General features: G+C 43.5%; 1 protein-coding gene across 7 annotated transcripts in view; it reads right to left on the reverse strand.

Annotated features, from left to right (window-relative positions):
• The window catches only part of LOC119168574 (neurofibromin 1), a 237568-nt gene that overhangs the window by 33433 nt on the left and 183989 nt on the right, over nt 1-20146 (reverse strand). For all 7 annotated transcript variants that reach the window (XM_075890506.1, XM_075890501.1, XM_075890504.1 and 4 more), the window contains 5 exons: nt 15575-15618; nt 14208-14433; nt 10813-10990; nt 3152-3439; nt 1890-1990 (listed from right to left, as the gene is read on the reverse strand). In XM_075890506.1, coding sequence (XP_075746621.1) covers nt 1890-1990; nt 3152-3439; nt 10813-10990; nt 14208-14433; nt 15575-15618 — 837 coding nt within the window. The remainder of the gene's footprint in view (nt 1-1889; nt 1991-3151; nt 3440-10812; nt 10991-14207; nt 14434-15574; nt 15619-20146) is intronic.

Consider the following 20146-nt stretch of genomic DNA (forward strand, 5'->3'; position numbering starts at 1 on the left):
GCGCTGTGCGAACTTCCCGATCAGCGGCCCCCTTTTCGAAGAGAAAGCCAAAGAGATTGCTACTCGCACGGGGATCGAGCACTTGCGGGTAAGCAATGACTGTCTGAGCCGTTTTAAAAAGCAGCATGGTCTTGTTTTTAAGATAGTTTCTGGAGAAAGTGCGGCTGTAAACAGAGATATCTGTAAGCAATATTAGTAACATTTTTCTTTCTAATCAACTATATAAGTGTTGTATACTTTAAAATGTTTTTGTTCAGTCAGCCACAGTTGGTGCTTCTGAAATAAAGTCATATTTCATTGATTTTGTGGGCCTTGCTTAAATGAAACTTCACATAAATGAAACAAATTTGTTTGCCCCTTCAAATTCGATTTAAGAGGAGTCCACTGTATTTCAATTAAAAATATATATTGTGAAGGTTGGTTAGGTCACAATAAATGTTCCCATTTTTTTTAATATGCGATACATGCCATTTGAATCTGATTCAAAAGTATTCGACCAAAATCATCAATCGCTTTAAATTCACTTCAAACCTAAAATTAACCATTTTGTAAAAGCCTACTTATATGCCCTAATTGCAGTCAAATCTCATTAATTTGAACACGCTTAATTCGAACTTCCGGTTAATTCAAACTCTCGCTGTCGCTGTGGTCCTGTCAAAACTATGAGTATTCCATTGGGCGAAAACGCCCTGTAATTTGAACACGCGAGCACTTGCAAAGGTTAACTCGAATATACCGCACTCCAAAAATGCTCTCAGCACCATACCCAATCCTGCGGCGGCACCTCTCAACGCTGCGCACGAAAAAGGAAAAGAAGAACAGGAAAAAAAAAAGGCTGCGGTGAAATGTTTGCTCTCTCTCAAATGCTGACCTGCGACGTGCCAGTGCCAAGCTTCTCCCTTTTCAATTCTGCCACCTAGAAACCTTTCTCTTTTCAACACCAAGCGCAAAGAGAGAGAGGAAAAAAAGGAAGGCTGTCGCAGAGTGTTGGCTCCTCTCTAATGCCGATCTGCGAGGTGCCGGTACCACGCTTCCCCCTTTCCTGTTCCTGCCAAGAAGGAGCCCTTTTCCTTTCAACACCGCGTGCGAAGAGTGTAAAAAAAAGAAGAAAAAGCTGCCATGGAGAGTTGGTTCTCTCTCAAATGCCAATCTTCTTCTGTCCGCATGGAGAAGATCCTCCTTTCTCGTCATGTGCTAACCAAGCTCCGGCTGCAGCGCAAAGGGTAGCAGCGGAGACTCAGTTACTGCCGTCGTCCTTAAAAAGTGTTGGCGCGGGATTTAGCCGCCCGCTACTTCTCTTGCCAGGAGAATGCTTTGCTATCTGCCTGCGAAACTGATTGACTCGCTGCAAGGCAAACGAGTCAGGACGTGCATCACCGATTATTTCAATTAATTACGAATGTCCTGTGATTTGTGAATAAATGTAAGTCTTCTGAAACTTCCCCCTCGTGTGTTAGCTCAATGCACATGCGCCAGTGCATGGTGAGCCCTCCGTTCATTTAGTTTTCATAAATTCGAACTTCTTTTATTTCAAACAAATTTTCAGGCTTCTTCAAGTTCGAATTATCGTGATTCGACTGTATAATAAATTCCAAAATGTTACGTATTTTACAGGTTATCAGAAACATCTTCAAAAGTCAAAACCTGCTATTACTCGAAGTTGTTTGGACTTTTGAACAAAAAGAAGGCCATTTGCATGGAGGCCCTATTTAAATTTTAAAAAATATTGGGCAAGTTAGTTAGATCATGACAAGTATGCCCATATTTGTTTACTTTTCATATATACTATTCGAATTTGATTTGAAATTGTTTGACCAAAGTCACAATTCGCTTCGAACCTCAAATCCACTATTCGCACAAGACTAGTCGAAAGCAGCACTACTACTCACATGACAGGGAACACCTTGGGGAAGACCACAGAGGCCTCGGCCAAGTACTCGTACAGGATGCGGGTCTCGTTTTCGTCCGTTGCAAAGCGCACGAGGGTTGCCTGCAATGTCACAGGTTTCATTCTGTTTGATCACCATTCGAATCGTGGTAATCAGGATCCATTGCCAACATTTGTACATTGCGCGCGCTTGCGTTAGAAGAAAGCGTGGTCATGACGCGTGCTGATGTATGGACGTTGCTCTTGCCTCCCTCCCTCCCGGTACAGCTTTCCATGTGCTCACTGGCATGAAAGCAGTGAAGAAAACTGCCATGAGCATTTAACAAGAACCTGCGACTTCGCTTGTACCTGACGAATTCAAAAATTTTTTATGCGGCCGTTCATTTGTGAGGCAACAACCTTCAATAGTAATGCAATTTGATAATTACACTCATACCTCGAAATAATGAACCCTGATATAACAAAATAGTGGTTATAACAAAATAAAAGAAGAATAGCCTTGCAATAGAAAATACCTTTATACCAATTTTGCGGATATAACCAACTTGTTTTCATGTGAGATGCAACTTCGTTATAAGTAGGTTTGAGTGTAGTTGGAAAAGTGTTGCAGGGTCCCTTTAAGCCTTTTACTGCACCCCTGCCAAATGTTTTCTTTTTCATTGCAAATTTTCTATTAGCGATGCAGTGGGATGCTTTTCAGGAAATGTAAACATTTTCATTGGTGATTATCTGATTAAATAAACATTAATGCTCACTACAAGCAGATTGATGATTACAAGAAAATCATAAGTAATGAACTAATTAATTAACAAAATGATATAATCAGCCATAATTTCAGAGTGCCACTAGTTATCCATTTTATTTGGTGTCCAAATTTATCAAAAGCTCCCGATTTTTTTTTTTTTAGTCAAACAAACATGACCTGATGCTAACGTAGAAGCATGCACTCCATCTGCTGTCTTCAATTGCACTACAAGGTTACACTTGTTTATATGTTCTCTCCACGAACGGCGGGACACACGATCATTCTTTTTCCTTTTATTTTTTTACAATATTTGTCTCGCGAGTGGCAGAGAGTGGATTAAAGGGCGAGAATGAGTATCCTTGGGATTGGCGGAACTTGCACGTGTGTCATCACCCTTAGATAACTTTGGTGATGACACACGTGCAAGCCATGTGTGATGACACATGAGCAGTCAAAGCAGTCAGACGGTTAAATGCTACAGCACCAAGTGGGCAACCATGAACCCAAGTGCCACTCACGAGGACGGTGAGCACCAGGGCCTGGGTGGGGAAGTCCGTGAGCACCTCGGGGTCGAGCAGGACATTGTCCTCGTTGGAGACGGACACGCGAGATGAGCGCGGAGGTGCTAGTGCAGCGTCCCCTTCCGCCGTGCCGGGTGGGCCCTTCTGAGAGCGAGGTGTCGGCATGGAGCTGCTCCGCTGTGTCCGGAACAGAGGACGACCGCCACCCTCGCCAGTGTCCAGGCTACGCCAGAACTTGGGGTCCTTGCTTGACGATGGAGGGCCAGGTGTTGTGCCCCCACCGCCCTGCACATTGAAGTAATGAAACTTGCCCGAAAGGTCACTCACAAATTCGTGTGGCAAATGTCATGAAGCCGCATGGATATATTCCGAACATTTATAGCTTTCGCCATCTGCTTTTTTTGGACTTTTTACCGCTAACTGCAGACTCTAAGTCGCTATCGACGCCATCATTTTGGTTGTTTTTCGGCCCCTCGAACCGACCACGCTGCGATAGCTGCACACTAGAAACCGAATATGCCACAATCCAGCGCACGCTGATCCATTGCCAGTCATAGCTTAGGCCGTATGGCGCTGCCCAGCCTGTTCTCCAACAGTGAGAAAAGCTACGCTGCTGACCTATGGTCTGCCATGAGCACGCTTGCAGACTCGTGAGGCGGTTACGCAACAGACCCTCCGGAACAGTTTTTGCCACGCGAGCTTCGGACTGGACGGCAAAACAGCCGTCTTAGCCTGAGTGGACAGCGTGTACGACAAATTTCCACCCGAGGACGTTGCCTTCGAGGATCTGCACGTTGCCGGTGTTTCCATTTCAGCCGGGATAATCCTTGAGGGCTTCGCCAACGCTGACAAAGATCTCGAGCTGTGTGAGGAATTGACCGATGACGAAATCATTTGTCAAGTTACGGAGGATTCCAGCGACTCCAACACTGAGATCCAAGTAGTAGCCCCTAAACAGCCAATGAGCTCGATGTCAACGCGAGCACTGCCAATTGTCATCGGTGTACAGTGACAGCATGACGTTTACTGAAATTAAGGCAGACATCATCGCTAGTAAGCGGAACGCTGTGCAAACGAAAATCAGCGACTTTTCTTTTTGCGCCTGGGTGTTTACAAATGCGGTAGCGCCGGCCACATTAATTTTTTTTTCTCTATTTCGGCTCTTCTCAGAGCCACCTAAACGATGCAATCGCTGAATTGCAATGAGAACCATGTACTCCTGCTACGAGCCTCTCCGTCAGAAAAAAATACCTATTAAGAAGTCTGTTTTCACTTGCATTCGTTTTCCCGGACTGCCTGATTTTCTGGACGTTTTCGCAGTCCCTTGAGGGTACGAAAATCAGACGTCGTCTGTACAATGATTTCTATGTTTTAGCTGCACGAACTTTGTCAGGGGTTTTTCAGAACAGTCCTCGCTTGTAAATCACACCTTGGTTGTAAGCATTTACAAACACTGCCCCCCCCCCCCCCCCCCCCCGTCACAAAAAGGAAATAAAAAGAAAAGGCTTTTACATCTAAAAAACATGCAACATAGTAAACTGCACTGAAAGTATAGCTTCCACATAGGCCGTTCATACTAGTAAAGGTTGTTGTTCCATAGTTTTCATTCAGCATGTTTTCACTCGGCAACTGCACACGTGTTTCCAGCAAAGTTTCGGCCCTCTCTTCACGGATGACACTTGTGAATATGGCGAGGAACCTGTTACAAAAAAAATCACAGCATATCCACGGAGTGAATGATGATTGGTGGGGCGCAGCGTTCGTCAGTCTGTCTGTCCCTTCGTTCTTGCGTCCGCCTATCGGTGTGATCCTTGGTGCATTCGTCCGTTTGTTCATTCGTTTGTCTGTCTGTCCATCTCTTTTTGCGGCCATCTCTCTGTCTGTCCATCCATCCGTGCACCCCTCTGCCTGTCCGTCCGTGCGTGTGTCAGTCCGTTCGTCCGTCCATATGTCTAGAGAAAACTCCAAGCACAGCCATCTCACATCTTTTCATCATGTATTCATCATAAACAAGTGCTCCCATCCGGCAGACATTGTAAGGACCCCTATTTCGGATACGTGCCACTGGTGGTTACGTACTACGAGGGACGCACAAGCCACGCCATAAGGAGCTTCGCCCCTAAAAGTGTGCCATGTTGTCACGCTTTGCTCGTGGTTCTTGAACAAGGTTTCAGCAGAGTCTTCCAAAATGAAACCGACATGCCGTAGCTTGTCGTTGTTGTTGCAGGTATTAATTACAGCGGCGTGGCCATATGCTTGAGCTAGCTGGCTCTTGAAATGATGATCCACTGAAAGTTGGGGGCTCTTTGGGCTGTCGTAAAATGATTGGCGTGGGGGCACAGGGGCAGTCATTGTCTCTGCGGTGGTGGTCATCGCTTTGGTCTTTAGAGTGATAGAGTAGAGGCCTGTACTGCGGAGGTAGCCCTTATTGCCTTTGGCTAGTTTGCTGGGCAAGGTTGGTGTTGATGTTTTCTTCATGGTTGGTGCTTGGCTTAAAGCTGGAGGGGGTGCTCGGTACATGAACCGCAATCACCTCCACCAGATGTCACGCGGTCGTGACATTCATAAATCAGCAGTCGTTTTGTCTAAGATGAAATTGTTTATTTGGTAAACGGAAAGTCAGATTACAGCAATACACACAGACACTGATAGCGGCAAACAGAGCGTCAGGCCGCCTATCACCTGATAAGGAGTAACACATGTCGCCGTTTATACATGTGCTGTGATACATATCATTAAACCTCATTAAACCAGCGAAACCTCCTTAAACCGTAGTTGGCCGGAGCTCAGAAAAAGTACGTAAAAAACGGTGGTGCTTCTTAACCGAAATAGCATCAGGTCGCCCACTTACTGTAAAAAAAAATAGACCTTCAGCGAGTGCTATGAAAGAACGAAACATGTGCAGTAATTTATTGACTTTGCGTGACAACGTCTGTAATTTTCATTTGCAACGCGGCGGCCTAGCAGCAGCAACAGCGGCCTCAAACTCACTTATGCTGCAAGCCAGCTTTTTCGCTAGCCCTCTTTTCTTGGCAAATACTCGCATGACGCTGACGCAATGCGCAGATCTGGCCACTGTCCAACCTGGATCACCTGTGTTGTCGCTTTTCATGTCATCCTCATCACTATGGCTTGGCGACACTTTGACAACCACGGCAACAATGGCTTTGTCAGACATGTCCAAAGGTGTCTGCGTCTCTGAAGTAGGGGAAGGAAATGCCTTCCGTAACGCCTTGCCGCTACAGCACTTCAGCTAGCAGAGTTTCACAAGCTTGGTGCTGTCAGGGTCGATGGTGTCACCAGCGCCATCTGTGTCATCCGGACACACAATAAAGCAAGCACACTTGAAGCAATTTTGAACTGTCGTTGCTTCAACCTGCCTCCACGAGTATTCGAGCCGGTGAATCATGCCAATCAGGTCGATGGAGCGTAATTTGGCACATTCAATGACGAGAAGAAATCTGCGCAGCCGATTCTTCTTGTAGAGCTTTTTTTACTGCTCAAATGCACCTTGGTCCAAGGGCTGGGCAATTGCTGTTGTGTTTGGTGGCATAAACGCCAACTTCATAGCTGTCAGGTTGCCCAGAGCGACGTGTGATAAAGCCTTGTCTAAAATAATAACAACTCTTCTGTTTTTAGTTGCAAAACGACGATCGATGAGGCACACATACTCCTCAAAGAGTTTTGCCATCATCCATGCTTTGGTATTGCTGCGATACATGAGCCCTGATGGCAATCGAGCGCCTTTGAAGCATCTTGACTTCACCGACTTTCCAATCACGAGGAGCGGAGTTTTGTTGGTTCCAATCATGTTCACGCAAAACGGCACTGATATTCTGTCCTTTGCATGCTTGCCACTGGTGCACGTCACGCCCTTGAACGCGAGCGTTTTGTCTGGTACAGCCTAAAGAGTGGCGCCGATGAATCCATATTAAAGATGTCATCAGGTGCGTAGTCTTCCAAGATATTCTTCAGCTGACCATTTTGCCACTGCTCCACGCCATCCACGTCAGTAGCAGCACCTTCTCCCGAAACAGTCCTCCTGGTAATGTCGTGTCTCGCCTTAAATCTGGCCAACCAGCCATTGTTGCACACGAAGTTGTGATGGTTGAGCTGCGAGGCAAAAACCAGGGCCTTCTCCACGAGCAGGGTCCGCTGATAGGCAGATTTTTCGACCGTGCAGCTTTTAGTCACTTGACCAGCGCGTCCTCTACATCCGGAAACGACGAACCACGTAGCCGGCACCTTTTAGCAGTTGTAGCAGCACTGCCGAGCAACTTTTCTATGGAATTCCAAATTCCACACACCGTGGTTATTGGCAGGTCCTTATCACGTGCCAGCGCCGATTTTTTTGTGCTCCGTTCAATAGCGCAAATCATGTCCAATTTCTCTTCTATTTTCAGCACTCGATGCTTTTGTCCCATCTTTGGCGTTACGCAAGTACGAAGCAGCACAAGCACACATACACAACATGTGAAAAACGACGTTCCCACAGCTCTCGCGTACAGCACAAGACAGCCAGAGAACACTTATGCACACCGCCGAAGGAACAAAGAAAGCAAAGCAAGCATACGCTATGTTTGCATGTTTGTGCAGAGCGTCATCGCGTGAACAGCACCAGAAGCCAAGCCGGCCGAGAGCCAGCTGAGTGCTGAACTTCCTATTCTGGAGGCCACGTACTTCCTGTTGCGAAAAAATCCAAGAGATGCCGCTCATCGACACAGCCCCCATCATCAACGCAAACAAGTGAGGAGTGCTGTCTGCCTTTGGGTCTTGCAGTTCTGTCAAGACGCCCAGTGAGGGACGACATGCCGCGGCGAGTGTTCAACGAAAATTGGAAAATTTACTTATTAATGAGGGAGGTGGTGTTGAAAAAAGCTTTTTTGTTTGTAGACCTAGAGCTATGAAATTTGGCATGCAGACTCAAAAGTGTCTTGAATAGCGAAATATGCAGTTCCATCAAGATACCTTGAGTAGTTCTCAAGTTACATCATGCTACGAAGTTGGACTTATATGGTCTGCTCGTGAAAGCCTAGCGCTGTAACAAAACATGCCAGGAAGCTGCAAATGGTGTTTATCTTTACTAAAAAGAAGACTATTGGGTATGATAATCTCAGAATTTTTTCATCACTTCTCTTTTTTCTTTATAGAGATCATCATGACTGCCTACACACATTGTCAGAAACAGTGTCATGTGCAAGCTATATTTTAGGAAAAAAACTGGGCCATAAACAAAAATACAAAGATTGTCAGACTGTCAAGAAATGTTTTGGGATTTAGGAAAAAAAACTGCATCAAAATCCATCCAGTCATTCCCATGCCACACTTCCCACGAGCAATGCACAATGTCCAAAACACACGTGTGAGAAAAAGCCTTTTATGTTTCTCGTTGGATATTGATGAAAATTGGCACAGACACTAAAGAATGGCCTCACAGTGCTTCCATAAAAATTTTGAGGCGATACCTCAATACTTAATGAGACACATAGTATTTTTTCATTGAACCTCGTGGATGAGCTGAAAATAATACAAAAAAAACAGCATTGAGAAAAATGTATTTAAAGTTTCAACTTATCCTTACGTCTCTAAAACACCTAAAAATTGTGATCTCAAGTTTGTCTTGTGATAGTCAACTTCTCAGGCATGTGGTTCCTGCCCAGTGTGCCTTTCATTAACGTAATTAGGTACTTGATTACAAATAATCACTGAACATGTTTTAATATATAAAGAGGTCTATTGCATTAAAAAATAGCTCACACCATGACAGCCTATGCCTTCTTTCCAAATAACAAAGTTATGGCCAGGAGATTGGTGGCACAGGAATTTTTTTAGCAGTTTATTTAATGACGCGAGATGGGCATATAAAAATTCGTGCCCCTGCCTCATACATGCTGTTTTGCCACTCTAGCTGTGAAATGCATCATCATATGGCCGGTTCCGGAAACACTAATCTAGGAGGCTTTCATTGTCTCAGAACATTCATTGACGCTCGTGGCGATATTAAACACGTCTACATCACATCACAAAAGAGAGTGCGCGGCCTCGTGACCAGTGTTTTCCAGCGCGTGCTGCACTTTGCGGCGACGTTCGGTGACAACGCGCGAAATGTGTAGCTACGATGACAAAAATCGTCGTGCACTGCGCTTGGTATCGCATTTTCAAGTGACAACGCGCGAAACTGCTAGCCGCTGTTCCGAGCAATCCTTGTCAGTGGGGGGGGGGGGGGGGGGGGTTCGACGTGCTTGACTGTGGGGTCCACTATCAATGTGTAAAATGCCCGTCCGCGGTTCCGACGAGCTAGTCAGTGATAAGCTTCATTGCTTGTGAAGACGTCGCCACGAGTGTGCTAGCATGTTGTTCTTTCCCGCAGTCTCGCCGCCAACGAAGTTAGGCCAAAAGACAACTCCGATGACGCGCCAGGCTCGTAGACCGCGTGCCCGCTCGCGGAAACGCACCGTGCTCGTGGACTGCTCGCCCTCTCATAGTAATCTGATCGTGCATATGCTTACAGCTCTTAACTAAGGAGTAATTATATTCTAAATGATCTGCGAGCCGTGAACGCGTCACGAAGTAGCGATTTTCGAGAGCCATGTCCTTGCGGTGCACAAGCAGACGACGATCTCCAGGAGCGAGCATCGGGCCAATGGCGAGGCGAGCTGAGGCAACATGGCAGCCACAGGCCAATCAGGAACCTCGAAACGACCTTCAAATATTTGCTTTTTGTGTGTATTTTTTTTAAAGGGAGGAGCCAGCTGAGGCGGGAGATTTAAACACGGAGAAATGCTCTTTTCGATGAGCTCAAGAAGCCGGCTCCCAATCACGCCATCACAAAGCTATAATTTTTTGAAAATCGCTGTTTTCTCGCAATTTTCAGAAAAAAGTTTCACTACTTAGGAGGGTCAAATGAATTTTTCATAGAACTTCTGTGTGCAGTTTTCAGTGTAGATATTTGGAATCAGAAAGCAAAAGGGTTCCAGAAACTAAAACTTGGTTTTCGAAAAACCAATTTTTTTGCCATTTTTCGCGATACCAAAGCCACGTCCCGCCTTAATCGATACAAACACAATAAGCTGGTACGGTTTATGCGCATACAAAATGCATTATGTTCAATGACCGCCGAGTCAAAAATCTAACTTTACTACTTTTAAAACAAAACTACTGTTTAAGCGGGTACAATTTAATGAGGTTTCACTGTACCAGCTTTATCTTTATCACTGGCGACCACGTCAGTTCCGAAAAAATCTGTAATGTTCGCGTTGTGCGCATAATTGCATTGAAAGGTTCTACGATTATCTCAATGGTTCTTAAGTCAATCAGCGTGGTTGTGCAAGACAGCATTAAAATGTGTAATGCGGTGATAATAAAACTCGAGAAAGGAGTGTGGCAATAGCAAGGTGTGCAAGCATGTTATCACTATGATCATGCCCTACTAAAAGTGGGCAGGGAATATTTCCCAAGTTTTTGATGCCGCTTTAGAACAATGAATTGGCAGATCCCCGTCTCTCACCATCTGACAAGACTTTTGTTCAACTTTTAGCCCACATGCTCCCTTGTCTTCAAGCAAATGCTTCCAAATGTTTGCCTGACACAGTATCTAGGACCCCTGAAACACCCATGCCCTTTCTCTTCGACAGGTGCCCTCATGCATTGTTAGGTACCTGCTGCTGCTGTTGCTGCTGAGCCTGTCCTCCTCCCCCCTGGGCCCCCTGCTTGGCGAGGCGTGCCTGTGCCAGAGCGTTCTGGTCAAGCAGGTCCCAGGACTTTTGGCGCCGGCCACCCTGCTGCTGTTGGCCCAACGGAGGGGGAGGGTGAAGCTGGTTCGCACTGCTGCTGCCCCTGCACACACGTCCGAGAACCACAAAACGCTCACTTCTAACAAAACAGGTTCTCGTTTTCTTAAATGACCACTGTGTGTGAGAAAGAAAAAGAAAACATGGTACTCTTGCGAGGTTTTTCGATATGGTCAGATTATGAGGCAGCGAGAACCCTGTCTTTTCCGCCACAGATGCATAGGAGCTGACCCGTAACAATGTTCTCCCCACTGAACAATCTACTCATGTGCTATTCCACTAAATCATTACAAGGCAGTGTCTTGCCATGCACAAAATAGTAAGTTTGTGCGAATATTCGAATGCTTCAATATTCAAATGAATAGGTGAGTATTCGAATTCACTTCGATTCGAATTTAAATTATCGAATATTTTCGAAGTATTGGCAATGAACAAATAAATGTATATTAATCCGCCTGTAAAAGTGGTTTCACTGCAACGTAGCAGTACAAAACCGTGAAAACACTTATCCAGGAGAAATTTGCTCTGCCGCGAAGCACCCCTTCAGACTTACAGGGGCCCTGCAACACTTACCGAGCATGGTCAGAAAACGCTGCCGATTGGTAGTCGAGGCTACCGAGAACATGCGAGGCAAGAATTATAGAGCAGCACGCGGCCTGAAATTCACAATAAATTTTCAAAGCTAAAAATTGCTCTCTTCCATCGGCAAATGACACTACAACCTGAAAAATCACTTGTCCCAGTCAAGAAAGAAAATATGACTCTGGTCACAGTCATTGGCTGATTTGAGCACGGCGCGCTCATTGTTACCGGACCACCATGAGAGGCCGCCGCTTGTCCACAAGTACGTGCAGAATCACACTGAAAGGCCGCATATTTGAAGAAAAAAAAGAGAGAGGAAAAATGCTCAAGGTCATTAGGCGCTTGTGATGTTTTTAAAGACGAGTTTTTCTTGGGGACCTTCTACACAAGAAATTGGTCTTCTGTCTGTCTGTCAGTCCATCATTGCCTGTTTGTCCATCATTAATGGTACCGGGCACTTTAAACGGCACCAGTAGATACTGGTGCCGTGGTGGGCGCTGCGGATGGGGTTGGCCCGAACGGCTGACCCCATTCGCAGCGGCCACCAATGTTGCTCAAGATTTAGCGTTCATACTTGTACGATTGTCAATCAAAAAGCAATTATCACGCATATCTGAGTCACCATAACAACACGTATATATTCTGTATGGGCGTCATTTACCAGAAAAGGCATACATAAGTTTTTTCTTTCCCCGTACCATTCTTCCCTACTCAGCTTCCAGTTCTTTTGACGGGTCAAGAATGCAGAATGCAATTGCAGCATGCGACAAATTTGCTTGTACTGCACTGATTCTAGAAACTTTGTGGTGGTAAATTTGTGAGGCGACAAGCATGTTTACTGGCTCCATGGATACTTGAAAATGTGTCGCAGGGCCCCTTTAAAGGAACATGTTACCTTCAAATCATTCCTTCATTTTATTAAGCTTGTTATGATGGTTTATATGATTTAAGTATAATAAATTTTAAAAAGTTATGTATCTTACAGGTTATCACTCGGATCCTAATCAAGGTTGTGTCGACTTCATTTCAACGAAGAAAAAAAAAGGCATTTGCATAAAGCACCTATTTCAATTCAAAAGAAATATTGAGCAGGTTAGTTAGGTTACGATAAATATTCCCTTTTTGATATGTCATACATACTGTTCGAATTCGATTCGAAATTATTCGACCAAAATCACTATCCTCTTCGAATTCGCTTTGACCCTGAAATTCACTATTCGCACAAGCCTACAAAATAGAAAGTCAAAAACCCTGTCTATTCTGGCATTGCATACATTCTGGAAGTTAAAATTCGTGACCAGGGACTGCCACAGATGACCAGATCTTATCAAACTAGCCAAGCATGTAGGCTGTTATAGATCAACAGCAATGAAAATGAGGCTGATACTCCAGGCTCAAAATTCCTTCCACTATAAATCCAAAGCTGTGGCCAATAGAAACATGAATGAAACCACGAAACAGTGCCTGTTTCTGCTTTTTTGATGCTGTGCTGTTTGCTGTTGCATCTTTGCACAATCTGGCTCACTTGATGTTAGTGTGGTGACTTCAAACAGAAAAGCAACAGTTCATTTTTTTTTTAATCAGGACATGTTATTCCATTAGTCTCGCACTTTAGACAGGCTTTACCAGTGCTGCATCCTAGGATTTAGCATTATATTTGCGGCTTCGTGCACAGCCACCATACAACTGTCTTTACAGCCTCCATATGACACTCTGAAAGCCTGAATTGCCCTGACAGGAAAAGCTTCACAAATGGCCATTGTAACTTTGTTTCTTTTGGCTGCGTTTCCTACATGGCAGATTTGAATATGTCCGTAAGCAGGCAAAACTGATCAACACAGCATGCAGTGTCTAAAACTTCAGTTACAGTTTGATTCTATAAAATGAGTGGCAGTGCTACAGATAACTACCAGCAATGGAGCAGGTAGGTCATAGATATCAGGCATATAAAAAAGTTGCCGGCACCTGTTCGTACTACTGATCACGGTGTTCTACTGATCACACGGTGTTAGCCGCTATTGATTATTATATTGATAGCAAATGCAATTACAGCACTGCAGTTGCGGTGAACGGTAGTTATGTTTTCAACTTACGTGCACTGGCCATGCCTGTGCCTTGAGAAAAACGTCATGATCACGACTACCGCTCTTTCATCCACAACGGTTCAGGCAAGTAGCATCACTTTTAACTCGCTGAGTGTCGGATGCGCGATGTTTTGTCGGAGCTATGCATGATCAATAGTGAACACAGCTTTGTCTAGAGCGCATGATAACCGCAGTTCTGACTGTGTGAGCGTTGGCCCTGCGCGTACTTCTAATGCGTACCTATCCTGCTTCTGTTGACCGTTGCTCATCAGTGCTGGTACCAAAGATTGTATCACCCGTCGCGCCACAAGAAAAGTGTTCAGACCACCTGAATTTTGTCCCATTGGACACAATGGGTAAGAATTCGTTATAAGTTAGTTAGGTTGGGAAATTTTACAAATTCGTATCAGACTGAAATTCAAATTAGCCAGGCTTTTATCACCATGATTCTACTGTTTTATGAAATGCATACAAAAAAGCGCCCCAGCGTTAAGTTGAGCCCCTTATTTCCTATGTAGCTTGTGCACTTTTTTAATACAAGAGGGTAACGATTTGTGTAGCAACACGTTTGTCAAAGCCGAGCATGAGAGCACCTACCCAGCTGGCATGAGAAAAGTTGGCGGACTGGGTGCCGCGGCACCCGTGGCTGACGGAGAAGAAGCGCTGGCAATGGCGGACGAAGATGACGACGCTGACTGGGTCCCCAGGGAAGTGGGCACGGGGCTGGGCGGTGTTCTTGCCAGGGCCTCCGATGCCACCCGCGTCGACACCCGGTGCTTCAGGTGGCAACGGCTGCGCACCTCCTCCGACACCGACACAAGTGCTGTGTGGGGTGCAAAAGGGAATAGTATTGGCATTAAACAGTAGCGTCAAATTTGCACAATGAAGAAAACAAATAATCTATGATCATAGCAATGCGGGCTTGTAGGCGCATAATGAAACAAACGATGACTAACGAAGGAGGGGTGGTCACTGCACCCATATTTCATATTTCATGTTCAATGCTATGACAATATTAATCATTGAAGTTTTACACTTCAGTAAAATGATATGATTTTCAGGGACACTGTAGTGGAGGCCAACAATTTCGACCACCCGGGGTTTTTCGACACACACCTAATGTAAGTGAACAGCTCAAGCATTTCCACCTTTACTGAAAATGCAACCACTGCGACTGGGATTTGATCCTATGACAGCCGGATCAGACAGCCATAGCCACTACATCACGGTGGAGGGTCGCACGGGTCTCTAGAATTCTGCCTCCATGTAAATGCGGCCACAAGCCCAACGCCACTTCATCATTGATTCAGTCTTCTGTGCAGCTTATTGCTTTCTTAAATGCCCAGTGTTGTGCATTGCCTGATCCCAAAAATGCTAAACCTAGAGCTCACTAATGCACGTCGCTACATAAGTGGGAAGCAGCCTGCTTCAATGAAACCTAAAGCTGGGGTCACTGCATCTTAGGCGTGAAAAATCTTTCTGTCACTGAAATTAGCTGTCCTTTTTTACTGATCTATTATATAAAATTATAATAGCACCTTGTTAATATTGAAGGATCCATTAGAAGCTACGCTGTGCATATAAGGTCGAATTTAAGAATAATTAATATACCGACTTTATTGCTTCAAAGTTTTACTGCATTGCAAAATTAAATGCTGCAGGTATGTTTAAAAAGAAAACAAGAAAACCCCCTCAAAACATAATGTTTACTGTGGTCACATGTACTGCATGAGTAACTAACATGTTCATGCATTAGCTGCTTAGATATGAAGCATAGCAGCAAACACAACACACATTTATCCTATGTGAAGCTTGTGGTATGAATGTGCTTCAATACAAGCGACTTTTGATTGTTCAGCTAGGTATGCTGTCCTACATACGGGCAAATGAGTAAACCCACATAAACCAACAAGCTGTGGTTGCAGAGCAAAACCACACAGCAAAGTTGAAAAAGCATCCCTCACCAGCCAGGTAGGCCACGCTCTCAGGGGTCACCTCAAACTTGTCCCTGAAACAACAACAGCCACATCACAAAACACATCTCACCTCCAAATGCACACTGTCGGCCATTTGCACTGTCACGACTCACGGCATACAACAAGCCAATAAGGATGCGACTTGTTTACCAACAGCAAAAGACACAGAGTTTTCATGTGTATTTTCTTTCAACACCATTGAGCATGTCATGCCAGGGGCAAAGCCAAAGGGGTCAAACCCTCCTAAATTTTTCAATTTTTTATTTATTTATTTACAGTACCCTTCAGAGCCATCAAAAGGCATTGTGTCAGGGTGGCAGCACACGTGATACATTAAATTATATATAGATATATATTTCCTGAAAGTCTTCCTGGATTCGGTCGAGTTATAAGTCACCAGATGAAGCGTCGTTATAAGTCACCAGATAATGCATCGTTTTTCGTTTGCTCGTTCGCTTCATCTGGTGACCTTGTGTGTGTATACACATATATATATATATATATATATATATATATATAACCGTGCTACGTGACGCCAAACATGCGCATAAAAGAGTGTTTCACACTCGTCGCTTGGCTTATAGTTGGCCCTGACTGACACTCCTACTTCTAAATTCACATATAAACCCAAAAAAGTGGATGGAGGGAAAGCCGCTGTGATAGCTCAGTGGTTAGAGCATCGAACGCGTTATTCAAAGGTCGTAGGTTCGATTCCTGCTCACAGCTGGTTATTTTTTTCACCCACTTTTCTTTCTTCTTATTTACATTCCATTGGTTCTAATAACTTCCCCTATACATTCCTTGGCATTACTGTCTGTTAGATCTCATTATTATTGTGTCAAAACACGGAAAAAACGAGCTCTTAGGTATGCAATTCTTTCCCTTATTCATTAACGAGGGTCTCGTACTGGCAGACTTGGTGTCATTAGGTTGTACACGAGGGACTATTTATCAGCTGCCCGCTCGTAATAAGTTCACGTGCTACGTGACGCCAAACATGCGCATGAAAGAGTGTTTCACATTCGTCACTTGGCTTATAGTTGGCGCTGACTGACACTCCTACTTCTAAATTCACATATAAACCCAAAAAAGTGGATGAAGGAAAGGCCGCTGTGATAGCTCAGTGGTTAGAGCATCGAACGCGTTATTCGAAGGTCGTAGGTTCGATTCCTGCTCACGGCTGAATATTTTTTCACCCTCTTTTCTTTCTTCTTATTTACATTCCATTGGTTCTAATAACTTCCCCTATACATTCCTTGGCATTACTGTCTGTTAGATCTCATTATATATATATATATAAGGTCGAATTTAAGAATAATATATATATATATATATATATATATGTTTGCATATATATATATATATATGCAAACATATATATGCATATATATATATATAATGTTTGCATATATATATATATATATATATATATATATATATATATATATATATATATATGCAAACATTGATTATAATAGAAATTGCAATTCAACTCATGAACACGTAAGCACAATACATACTAGAAAAAAGTTACAACATGTGAAGGGGTGAAGGTGGAATACAAAAAGATATTCGGACAGTAACTACAACCTAGCAATAGCGCAATAAAAAAGAACACTGACAAAAGAATTCACAGTAAATAAAAGTACAGAATGCAAAAAAAAATGGGAAAAAGGAGGATTAAAAAACCCATCGGCAATAGTCCTATAGGCACAGATGATTATGAAGATGCAATACAGCAGTTTTCGGTGCATAAGTACTTTTTAAGAGTAGGACAGAACTTTGTGTGGTTTTCCTCTGATGCAAGATTATCTGAAAAATCATTCCAAAAACGGAATAGCTTGTGGAAGAGCCGACTGGTTAAAAGCGTTAGTATTGCCCTGCATGCGTTATAAGCTAAAGCTGTTATGTAGTCCGCTCGAAGTTCGATGTGCTAGATTAAGGCGAACAGATGGCATCGTGCTGGTGTGGATGAGTTTGTGGAATAGTGATAAAAGCAAAATGTCGCGGCAAATTTTCAGTGGCTTGAGCGCAAGGCTATGTTTAATCTGTGTTACGCTGGACGGGTAGCTATGATTACGCACTATGAATGGACTAGCTCTGTTCCGTATACATTCAAACTTGTCTGTGAGGTATTGTTGATATGGTGACCAAATGAAGGATGCGAACTCAAGTTGAGGACGGATTAGAGCAAGATAAGGCAGTTTACGTACATCAGAGGGAGCACTCTAAGTTTCGGCGCAGAAAACCTAATGGTCTTAATGTATTGGCACAGATAGAAGTAATACGTGTGAACCACAAAAGCGTAGGAGTTAAGTTTATGCCTAGGTATTTGTAATGATCAGTACATACTACAATACTATTATCAATTATGTATTGAATGTGAAAGTTATCACGTTTGCAACTAAAGGTGGTTAGTTTGCATTTAGAAACATTAAGTGCCATCTGCCATGTTTTGCACCACTCATTAATATGCTCGAGGTCTTTTTTAAGGGTCAGATTATCGCTACTGTTGCGGATGGGACGATGGATAACACTGTCATCGGCAAATAGACGCCTACATGAGGATAAGTTGTCAGGCAGGTCATTAATGTAGGTGAGGAAAAGTAAGGGACCAAGAACACTGCCTTGTGAAACACCAGAGGAAACGTAACAAAGTGATCAAGAGTGATTGCTGGCGACAGTGAATTTTTGGCGGTTGGTTAAGAAGTTTCTGAGCCATGTTAGCGTGAGTGATTCTAGTTTTAGTGATGACAGTTTTAAAATCAAGTGACAATGAGCAACAGGATTGAATGCCTTTGCAAAATCAAGAAATAAACAATCTGTCTTTAGATTACTGTTCATGTTAGAATGTAGTTCGGTGGCGAACTCAAAGAGTAGAGTCTTGCAAGAACAACCCTTTCGGAACACGTGCTCATTAGAGAAAAAGAAATTGTTAGATTCTAGATGCGCATAAATGCTAGAAGCTATGATATGCTCAAGGATCTTGCAACATATGCACGTCAAGAAAGTGGGGCGATAATGTTCAGGTGAACCTTTACTACCACTTTTATGGAGTGGCATTACCTTCACAATCTTCCAGTCAGAAGACAACATTCCTGTAGTGAGCGACAGGATAGTGCCAGAGACATAAACAGTGTTCTTTATTAATTTAGAAGTGATATCATCAATATCAGAACATGATGACATCTTCAGGTTTTCGATAACTTTAGATATACCTTCAATTGAGATATTGATCGGTGACATAAATTAGTAATCCCGTTGAGCAATTTCTGGAAGATGGTCATGTTCGCTACTAAACATGGATGAAAAGAACGAAATAACGACATGAGGACAACCAGTGTCTGCGAAAGGAGTGTTATTTTCATCGTGCAATGAAATGAAGTTATCGTCAAGATCAGGACTTATTACATTGCAGATTTTTTTCAAATTACATTTCAGGAAAGAAGACAAATACTGGTATTAGTATTTACTTCTCGCTGTTCTAATTTTCTGGCAATATGTCATCAACCATTCCTCGTGCCTATCCCAAGAAGTCTGTAAACGCGAATTTTTTGCGGAACTATAAAGCCGCTTCTTTTTATTTCTAGGTCTGCGCAAAGGTTTGTTGAACCACAGATTAGTATTATCATTTGTAATCAACATCAACGGCACATGTTTTCTTATTAGGGCTGAAATCTTATTCTTGAAAAGAACCCAGTTTTCCTCAACTGAGCGACTGTAAAAAGAAGGCAGTAGCACATTGTCAAGATAAGACTCCAGTTTCTTGTTAATGGCTTCATAATCAGCTGTATTAAAATCTCTAATTTTTCTTGATTCAGTTCCTGCAAAAAGTGGCAGGATTGAAAGATCAACTTGCAGCAGTTTGTGGTCACTAAATCCAATAAAATAGTTTATGTGGTCGATAGTTTCACATGCAGTTGTAAAAATGAGGTCAAGTATATTCGAACTACGAGTTCAGTGAGTGACAACCTGAGCCAAATTAAAGTCTAAAGTTAATGATGTCAGCTGAGTACTTACAAGAAGATGACAGCTGCTCCCAGTCAATAAAGGGTAGATTAAAACCAGCGAATAGATAAACCGTGTGAGCCTCGCAGATTTCGATGGCAGAACTAATGCTGCTGCGCAACTTATCTAAGCAAGAAAGATGACAATCGGGGGGTGATAACAGCTGCCAAGAATACCCTTGTGGAATGAATTGTGCAACCTACCCATATAGTTTCAATCTTACAAGAGGAAGCGACGACGTAAGACGTGATTGTGTTTTTAACAGCTATAAGAACACCACCACCCCTTCTGAGTACCCGGTTGATTTCTTTGCCGGTGCGGTGCATGCATCAGAGCAGAACTGTTCTTGACTATACATTCTGTACTCGACTGTTCTTGACTATAGAACTGTTCTGCATATATATACTGTGGGCATTCATTAGGCACATCTACTTTCTTCGCACAAGTTCATCATCATGAGTGGTCGTCATTTTCATCTGGTGTGGGAACTTGGCTTGCCTGGGTTCTGTGCCTCGGGTGAGGTCGCTTCGTGTCTTCTGGGCCTAATAAAGG

Source organism: Rhipicephalus microplus, chromosome 3 (assembly GCF_043290135.1).
Source record: "Rhipicephalus microplus isolate Deutch F79 chromosome 3, USDA_Rmic, whole genome shotgun sequence".
Taxonomy (NCBI): Eukaryota; Metazoa; Arthropoda; class Arachnida; order Ixodida; family Ixodidae; genus Rhipicephalus; species Rhipicephalus microplus.